The sequence below is a fragment of the Myotis yumanensis genome, unplaced genomic scaffold (genome assembly GCF_028538775.1).
Source record: "Myotis yumanensis isolate MYYU_CA2020_CCGP unplaced genomic scaffold, mMyoYum1.0.hap1 SCAF_10, whole genome shotgun sequence".
In the NCBI taxonomy this organism is placed as follows: Eukaryota; Metazoa; Chordata; class Mammalia; order Chiroptera; family Vespertilionidae; genus Myotis; species Myotis yumanensis.
In genome coordinates, this window is record NW_027223761.1 from 54,674,732 (window position 1) to 54,684,819 (window position 10,088).

At 42.5% G+C, this 10,088-nt stretch overlaps 1 protein-coding gene across 1 annotated transcript in view; it reads left to right on the forward strand.

The window, feature by feature from the left end:
- Positions 1–9,230, forward strand: part of CCDC81 (coiled-coil domain containing 81) — a 30,933-nt gene extending 21,703 nt beyond the window's left edge. Inside the window, exons 11-15 of the mRNA XM_070425815.1 lie at positions 10–182; positions 791–869; positions 1,098–1,318; positions 7,130–7,255; positions 8,781–9,230. Of these exons, the coding sequence (XP_070281916.1) occupies positions 10–182; positions 791–869; positions 1,098–1,318; positions 7,130–7,255; positions 8,781–8,922 (741 nt within the window). The 3' untranslated portion in view covers positions 8,923–9,230. The remainder of the gene's footprint in view (positions 1–9; positions 183–790; positions 870–1,097; positions 1,319–7,129; positions 7,256–8,780) is intronic.
- Positions 9,231–10,088: the final 858 nt, after the last annotated feature.

The window sequence follows — 10,088 nt, forward strand, 5'->3', positions numbered from 1 at the left end:
TCATTCTAGAGATCCTTCCTATTTGATAAACGGCCATTCAGTCCTGAGATAAAGGCTTTAAAGCAAGAGGAACATATCCAAGGTCTCCTAAAACAAATTAATACTAGACGGGAAAAGGAAATAAAGCAAAGAGAAAACAAAGAGTTGATGGAACGCCTAGAACAAGTGCAACTCACAGAGGAGTGAGTCTAGCTAGATGCGCTCAGGAAAACAGAGCCGGAATTTTTAAAAAATATATTTTTATTGTTTTCAGAGAGGAAAAGAGAGGGAGAGAAAGATAGAAACAACAATCATTGGTCGGTTGCCTCCTGCACAACCCCTACTGGGGGTTGAGCCTGAAACCCAGGCATGTGCCCTGACCGGGAATCAAACTGTAACCTCCTGGTTCAACCACTGGGCCATGTAGGCCAGGCAAGATCACTTTTCTTAGAAAGGAATCTTATGATGAATCATTTTATAGATTATAGAGACACTTTTTGCTTTCCTATCTAGATTTTTTAAATGTACGGGGTGAGGAGCACTGCCTGCCCCCGTAGTAGTGCATTTGTATAATATGATCGGCATCTGCTTATTACCCTGTCCTGTCTGTCCAAGACATTGTCCACTAGGCTATGGATTTGAATGACTGTTTTCTTCCTTAAAATGAATGCTCCTTAAAGGAACGCTCACTTTTTACACACCAGGCTCTTGTTCCTAATAGTTATTAGACATGTTTTGATGATGCTAATCTGTATTACTAAATACTCAGTAACAAACTTTGCCCCCACCTTCCCTTATTCTTAACTGCCAGACTTGCTGCCCAACGAGCCAAATATATACAAGATAAGATGGAAGAAAAGGAGTGTTACAAGAGGGCTTTGGATGCACAGGTAGGGGAACAGTTATTAATTTAAGGATTGTACAGTGCTTCCGTAGCATTCTAAAATATGTCTAAATACTGTGATGTCATGAATCCCCTATGTGTTATCCATTTGGTGGTTTTGGGGCCCCCATTCCTTCCTGAAGGAATTGGTGTGTTACTACTGTGCTGAAGCCTCGTGCATGAAGTTTATTCCCTGGTGTAACTGTAATCTGCATTATGTGTGTCCCTGTTTCAGATAAAGAACAGATTCCCCCAGCTGCCTATATCTGAGCCCGACTCTTTTGAGCCCATCTTTGGCAGGGATGAGGCTGAGCTGATGGTAGAAACGCGAAAGCGAGAACAGAATTGCATGAGACAGCAGCAGGAGGCAGCTGCTAGCCACAAGAGGAAAGCCATCCTGAACCATCTGGTGAACCAAAAGCGGGATTTGCTGATGCTGCAGAAGACACAGCAACAGTAGGAGACCCCAGATCATTCTTCGTCTTCCTCCTCCCTACTTCCTCTCCCCTATCTTCCTTTCTCTCTCTCTCTCTTTCTCATACAACAGCAGAAAAGCAGTAAGAATAGTGATCACACTGAGGAGATACTATGTGCAAAATATTGTTCTAAGTTTATTGCATGCTTCATCCCCAAAATTCACCCTATAAAGAAAAGTTATCAAATTTTAAAAAAACACTCTAAACTCTCTTGATCCTATTTCTCTCTCCAGTTACCTCTTCATATTTTTCCTTCCCTTTCCAGTACAACTTCTTGAAAGACTTGTCCACATCAGCACTGCCATTGGAAATACAATGGGAGCCACAAATGTGCTGTTGTGCTCAAATAGACTCAGGCATGAAACTCGGGCCCTTTCTCAACCTCTGATAAACCCCTTCCTTCAAAGAACTGTGCGTGTAGTAGCTGTACTGATGATTGCTGGGGAGGGGGTGGTGAGGGTGACAGGGTAGGCAGAAGAGGACTTCATGCCATAGCAATGCAAGTACCTTTACATTCAAACACCAGACACCTAGTTCTTTAAAAGCCCTGATTTAGGCACCCTGCCAGTGGGGAGTTTTATGAAATCATCAAAGTGCTCAGGAGTTCCCAAAGGACTTTTCTTCAAAGGAATCTCCTCTTTTTAGAAGGCGGTTGTACTTAAAAAATAAAAAAGTTACTTTATTAACATTTTATAAATGGTCAGTGGGATGGTGCGAAGAAGTGTTAATGTTCTACACCAGGGAGGTGCACACATGAAAATATGAGTAGAACAGCAGGTTGAAGAAGGAGTATATTGTGATAAGGGCGGGGTTGTGTTATTAGGAGAGAGAGGTAGGAGTAGTTAAATGCTTGGCTTTTAGAGCCAAGTCACATGTGGGATAGTCTTGCATCTTCCCAGGGCAATATATATTTGTATGTCTATATTTGCTAAAATATTGAACTAGTCTTATACTTCTTGAAAACTAGCTGTTGCCTCAAACCCCACAAGTGCACCCCTGCTGCTCAGGCTGTCCAGCCCCTCCCTGGGGTTCCCCTCCTCCACCCCCCATGAAAGACCACTTCCAGTCCATTCTGATTGATCGATGTGGCTCTGCCATTTTACTGGTGGCATATTGGGCATGTTACACACCTCTGAGGGCATTGGGTTCCTTATCGGTTGTCAGGGATAATACCAGCATCTTCCTCCAGGGTGGTTGTGATTCTTGTAAAGAGGTTCTGTTTTGTAGCAAACAGCCGCCTGCTGTCCCATGGTGGCTCCGCCCTCCCATGCTGCTGTCCCAGCCAGCTCCGGCCCTTTGCATCTGTTGTAGAGGTTATTGCAGCTTCCTCCTCTGCTGCTAGCCCTCGGCCGCTCTGGCTGGTCTCCTAAACTTGGATTTAGGAGGAAAAGCTGTATGACGTGAGCCAAACCGCAGGTGAGGTCTTTGAGCCCCTTTCCTCCTGCAAAAGGACAACCCCACTTGCCCTCCTGTCCGGTCTGTGAGATTATGTGTGTGGAGGCTGTTGGAAACTGCAAGGCTCCGAACAAATACGAACTGTGGTCTGTATTTGATTATCTCTATGACCACAAAGTCATAGACCCGTTTTCTGTGTAAACCGGACCCTTGTTTTCCGGTTCTATATCCTTTAGTGGTTATTCCAGATTCTCCTACTTCTCTCATCTTTCCTAACTCCTCGCCCTCCGGGCCACCTCAGGATGTGATCTCAGGTCTTTGTGTGGCAAATAGAAGGTCATTTTCTTTCAGAGGGAATAGCTTTAACCTGTGCAATCCAAACAGGTCTGCTAAAGTATTGTTTTACTTTAAAAAAATCTTTTCTGTTTTTGTTTTTAAAGAAATGTAACAATTTATGCTGATTAAATGTTTATTGGTGGAGAGATTAAAATAAAAATGAATAATCTCCCCTGATCAAGTAGTCAGTGTCAAGGTTAATATGTAAACTTTTATATTTTCTCCTATTCTTTACAAATATATTAGAACAATGCACATTTATTTTCCCCTTCATTTTTGTAAATGAAAATAAGACCTATGAGCTCTTATACATTACTGCCCAACCTTTCTTGAACCTTCTAATGTGTCATTAATTTACAGTTATGTCAGTACATATATATAAAGTTCATTCTTCTAATTTAATAATATGGATTACTATAATTTAACTTCTGTGCCATTAATGAACATTCACTTTGTTTCCAGATATTTTGCTGTAACAAATTTGCAATAAACATTTTTAAAAAAATCCTCACATGAGGATATTTTTTCCATTGATTTTTAGAGAGAGTGGAAAAGAGGGAGAAGGGGGAGAAAGAGAGAGAGAAACATCAATGTAAGAGAGAGACATCGATTGGTTGCCTCCCACATGGTTCCCAACCAGGCTGGGGATTGAACCTGCAACTGAGGTACGTGCCCTTGACTGGGAATTGAACCCAAGACCCTTTAGTCCACAGGCTGATGCTACTGAGCACCGGCCAGGGCTGCATTAAACATTTTAAATATATACTGGTTTTACATATAATTTATATTTTTAAAAAATTTCTATTGGATAAATTCCTAAAACTGAAGTTGCTAGATCAAGCATATGGAACATTTTAAATATTACCAGGTGCTGACAGTTTGTTTTCTAGAAAGGTACCCTAGTTCGCTTCCACCAGCAGTCTTGTTGCCTCCCCTCTAACCCTACTTCATTCTCTTACTTTCTAGGCATTTAAATTAAACTGACTTTTTAATCTATATTTTCAAGGATAATATAAAAATGGCCATAAAGCATATGAAAAGTTGCTCATCATCATTAGTTATAAGGGAAATGCAAATGAAAACCACAATGAGATAGCTGCTCATTAACAAATGGTTTCCATATTCTGCGAAATGTGTGTGGTGAGCTTTATTCAACCACCAGCTATCATCATTTGCTCTGTTTGAAATAGAGGTCATTTAGCATTTAATTGTATTTTGCCTTTCCAAGATAAGAGATAGTTCATGACTTATTGAATATTTACTTATGTGAACCTGAGATACAGTGATTCTCTACTCCAGTGAGTAAAGATGGCAAGGTAGGAAGGTGAGATTTAAAATGTGTTTTATTTTTTTAAAACACATTTTTGTGACTTCAGAGAGGAGAGAAATAGAAACATCAATGATGAGAGAGAATCATTGATCAGCTGCCTCCTGCACGCTCCCTACGGGGGACTGAGCCTGTAACCCGGGCATGTGCCCTGACTGGGAATTGAACCAGTAACCTCTTGCTTCATGGGTTGACACTCCATCCACTGAGCCACACCAGCCAGGGCTGAACACAAGATCTTGAAGAGATATTTGCACACTCATGCTGATGTCAGCATTATTCACAATAGCTGAGCAATGGAAGCAATCCAAATGTTCACCCACAGATGAGTAGATAAACAAAATGTGGTATATACATACAATGGAATATTATACAGCTTTAGAAAGGAAGGAAATTCTGACACATGCTACAATATGGTAAACCTTGAGGGCATTATGAGAAGTGAAGTAAGTCAGTCACAAAAAGACAAATACTATATGATTTCAGTGTATGGTATTCAGAGAAGTCAGATTACGGAACAAAGTAGAAGGCGGTTGCCAGGGGCCAGAGGGAGGGAGAAATGGGGAGTAGTTTAATGAGTTTAGACTTTCATCTTTACTAGGTGAAAAGAGATCTGGATATTGATTATACAATGATGTTAATATACTTAACATCATATATCTGTACACTTAGAAGTGGCCAAGATGCTCAATTTTATGTTATGTGTTTTTGACTACAATGAAAAAAACTATAAAAAGAAAAAAAGGTTAATAAATTATGTATAATAGGTACCATTCAGTCATTGAGCTCCCATTATGTGATAGGCATTGATACTTTCTGTGTATTATTTCATTTAATCTTTATAATGACTGCTATGCTTGTTAGAGGAAAATGCTCTTAGAAGTGAATGAGCATAGCACATTACAGTGGGGCCTTGACTTACGAGTTTAATTCGTTCCGTGACGGAGCTCTTAACTCAAATTACTCGTATATCAAATCAAAAAGTGAACGAGTGAGACACGTGATGCTGGGCTGATGTTGTGGCGTTCAGCAAACTAACGGTGGAGTATCTGAAGCCGGCTCATAACCCAAATTTTAGCTCGCAACTCAAAGCAAAAAATAGGCCGAGAGACTGCTAGTATCTTGAAAAACTCGTTAGTTGGGACACTCCTAAGTCAAGGCCCCACTGTATTGCTTTTTATTGGTGGGTCCTGACACCTAGTGGTGGTTGCTATCTATAAGAAAGCCCTTCAGAGCTGGCTAAATCAATTGTCACATACCAGAGTGAAGTCTCTTCTAGACTTTATTGAGAGTTGATGGTAAGAGTTTGAGCTGGGCAAGAAATAGGCACATATAAAGAATTTTGTCTAAGGTGATTCATGACAAGCAATGACTATGCATTTGGAGACCAGTCATAGAAGCACTTAACATTAGGAATATTGGAACATTGTTCTTGAAGGAGACATTATACAGCAGTCACTTTGAAAATATGACCTTCATCAAACACTCCTTTTTTGTGTGTTTTACCTTCTTTACAATGTTAGATATTGTCTCGATCTCATTTTCTTTTGCCTAGTCACTTCTGTCTCTTTTCTCTTTTGCACACCTGGCTACTTTGTCTTGTAAAATGCCTGCAGCAACTGGGAGGCTGATTACTGACATCTGAGAGGCTGGAATAAAGGGAAAGAAGCATAAAGTATTGGAAATCCATTTGAGATGATTCTTCAGAGCAGTTAAATTAGCCTCAAATTGGGGGGGACGAAAAGAGATAAACCAAGGAATTTATATACTTACTAGTGACCCGGTGCACAGATTTGTGCACATTGAAAGGAAATTAGTTAGAAGGTGGCCGGCGGGGCAGGACTGGGCAAGATGGACCAGACACACCATGGAGCCAACCTCCCGTGGTCCCTCCCCAGCATCTACAGAATGAGCGGGGTCCCTCCAGCAGGTGGGGTCCCTCGGCCTGGCCTGCAGGAATCGGGCCGAAACCGGCTCTCCGACATTCCCTGAGGGGTCCTGGAGTGTGAGAGGGCACTCTGCAAAGTTGCTGTGGTACAGGGTGTAGAACACAAACACAAGTGTGCAGTAAACCAGATTCGGGGCCAATAGTGCCCCAGCAACAACATAACCCACAGCAAAGATGGAATCGTGCAGTGAGGAATCAGGCTCCCTCCTCTCTGGTTCCAGGGTGTATCACCTGAGAAACACTGCAGCTCGCAGCTCCTGCATTGAGCATCTGTCCCCTGGTGGTCAGTGTGCATCATAGCGACTGGTTGGACAGTTGGACACTTAGCATATTAGCCTCTTATATATATAGATATGCATAGCCCATGGACTTGGGCAATAGGGTAGTGAAGATCTGGGGGAGTGGGTAGGGGCTGGGAGGCAGGGGAGTAAAGGAGGAGGAATGGGAGATATCTGTAATACTACCAATACTAAAAATATATTTTAAAAATTAGCCTCAAAGGAAATTAATAGCTTTCAAGGCTGAATTTGCTAATTGGAAAACGGTTTCAATCCTGCTAACTTAAATAGGATTGAAGATGAAAGGTCCTAAACCCATACATTATTTGAGAGGTAGGAGTTTCACTGTGGTATTTTTGTACAGTGTTTATATCTTTCGGTACATTTCAAAGAAACAAAACAGAAGGTTTTTGTTTAATTTACCATAAAAGGAATGGGGCTCATGAGGTTGGTGTATATGCTTTCCCTGATATTGTGAACAGAATCAGACTATTCTGCTCTCCCCAGGCACTTGGCGGATAGAGATGCTGAGCTAGAGAGAGTGAACAAGATGAACCAAAGCTTACAGGAGGACTGGAAGCGGAGTGCTGAGATGAAGAGGCAGCGGGACTGGGAGCAGAAGGATTTTGAGCGGTAATACCTGACTGGAACCAGAAGTTCTGGGTTTGCAAAGAAAATCCCTTCTACTACTCGTTTACTTTCCTCTAATTGTGGGATGGCCAATAGATTTCAAGAGCCAACTCCAGTTGATCAGTAGTGGCTGCCTAGTGAACTTTATGGGGAAAAGAATTCTGGGTTCAGTGAGAAAAATAGCTTCAATGAATTAGAAACGTCTGCTGTGAATATGGGATTGGAGAATATTGTGCTATGTGTTATGTAGTTGCCATCTCTGCCCTAATCTTTGCCTCTGTACAGGGTGGCTCTATTTTCTTTTTTTGTGGAGGGTGGGGAGGCATGGAGGGAGAAGGGTGGGAATTATCTTTGGAAATAACTAGTTGGAAATAAGGAGACTGAGTTTCCATTGGAACACACCCAAGGCTTACAGAATGGTCATCAAAGAGCAGAGTCAAGGGGTTGTGGGCAAGATTGGCAACTGGAAAAATGAGAAACCCAGTATGGAACCAACCAAAAACATCTTCTTGGAATGTATCATTGTATCCCTGTTCCTCTCTGCAGCTACCTTTTTACATTCTAGAGTTAGGGAATCAAGCTTGGTTTTGAAAATTTAGCTCTCACTTTGCAGAGGCAGCTAATATGTTCTTATTTGTGAGATGGGGAAGTAAACACCTCCCTGGTGTTACTAACCCAAGAGTTTTGGGGTTCAAATAAGGAGGTGGAGAAGTACTCCTCTTAAAAATTAAAACACTTTACAAATGTAAGGTATGACTTCATAGAATGCTAAAAACTTGAAAAAACAGGTCAAGCCTATACAATCAAATGCTATAAAAAGTTGAACATACCCAAATAACATTTTAAATTGCGAATTATCAACTAATTGTTATCATGGGCAAAATTTGTCATAATGGATCTTGATCTGTAACTCTCCTTTTCATTTTAGATTTTCTTTTAAGGCATTTTTTTGGGCCTGTCTTTGTAATGTGCAAAACCCATATTTTGTGACAAGGAAAGTATGAGGGATGACATGGAAAATAGGTTCCCAAGTGGAAGTGGGGTGGTTTGATTGGTTGGAAGAGGAAGTAAAAGGGGAGTTGGAGATTTCAAGCCATTTTCTCAGTGTTGGGGGCAAGCAGATTAAGGCAGTGAGAGTAAGCACAGGGGGATTTGAGTTGGATTTTGGAAGCATGCTTGGCCAACATGGTGACCAAGGATAGAGGAGACACAGAAATGACCTTGAGTAGCAGGAGAACACAGCTGCTCCAAGGGCATGGCAGAGCAGACCTGTGTCCCGAAGACCTAGGCCAGGTGTGGGCAGGGACTCCAGCAGGCAGCAGGCAGGAAGAAGGAACTGGTTGGTTTGAAAGAGAAAACAAAGCCAAAGCAGGTGGGAGATGACAGGTGGGTGGTACGCTCCGGGAGGGCAGGGACCAGGGGTGACTTTCCTTTTGTATCCCTTCCACTGCCCTAGCTTCCTAGCGAGGCCCCCAGCAAGGACTCTGGGGACACCTGCTGATGGCTGCCTTTCCTCCCCTCTCCTCAGGGCCCCGGACAAGCTCTTCCTCCTGGACCAGTGTGACAAGTACCAGCGCTGCAAACAGTGCCAGCGCAGCACCTCCAACGGGGGCCACAGCCACCAGTGGCCGCTGAAGAAGCTCCTGCAGGGCTCCGGGCTGTTTGTGTGAAACTCAGAGTTTGGACCTGCACTTCCTGGTCAAAGTTCTTTTTTTTTAATGTCTGAAAAATTGTATTGTGCGGTTTCAGTGCTTTCAGGTAGCTTGCTTTTTAACCGCTTACCGAATTCACAAAGACAGGATCTCCCCTCCTGTCTTCCTCCCAGGCCCATAGAACCCTGCTGCCATTGGAGGGGGGATGGCACCCAGCTTTATTCTGGCTGTGAGGGTTCCGCTGACTCAGCCCCGCCACCCCCTCTGTGACTTTGTGTAAAACACGGTATCTTTCCTTCATATGTAATGAGTAATTTAGTCATAATAAATATTTTCTACATGCCTGACTGTGTCTAGCAATTCATATTGGTAAATTTAAAAATAATTGTCTTTATTGATTTTTAGAAAGAGAGGAAGGGAGAGAAAGAGGAGAGAGAGAGAGAGAGAGAGAGAGAGAGAAGCACCAATCAGCTCAGCCCGACGGGGAACTGAACTGGCAACCTTTTGGTGTACAGGACAATGGTCAACCAACTGAGCAACACTGGCCAGGGCTTAATAAACATTTTTAAAGGGTAGAGATGCTTTGTAGCTAAAACAATTTTAATTATAAAATTTCTGAAAATCTTGTTCTTTGCCATATCTGTTAGAAGCTGTTTATTAATTATTATTTTTATTTGAAGTGTGATATTTTTCCTTGTCTTCCTAACCAAAAAAGTGGGTTTCTACCAATGAATTGATTAGACATTTTACATGCTTTTTGAACTGTGTTAAGATAATATTTGCGTACTTGATACTTTATTTTATTATATAACTAGATGCCTGGTGCACAAATTCATACACCATTGGGGTCCCTCAGCCTGCCCTGAAGGATTGGGCCGAAACTGGCTCTCCAACATCTCCTGAGGGGTCCCGGATTGAGAGAGGGCGCAGGCCAGGCTGTGGGACCCCACCTGTGCACGATTGGGGCCGGGGAGAGACAGGGAAATTGGCCAGCCAGGGAGGGGTTGCAGGAGGGAGGGCTCCAGGGCATGTCTAGCCTGTTTCACTCAGTCCCAATTGGCTGGATCCAAGCAGCAAGCTAACCTACCGGTCGGAGTGTCTGCCTTGATGGTCAGTGCACGTCATAGTGAGTGGTTGAGCAGCCTTAGCATATCATTAGCATATTATGCTTTGATTGGTTGAAT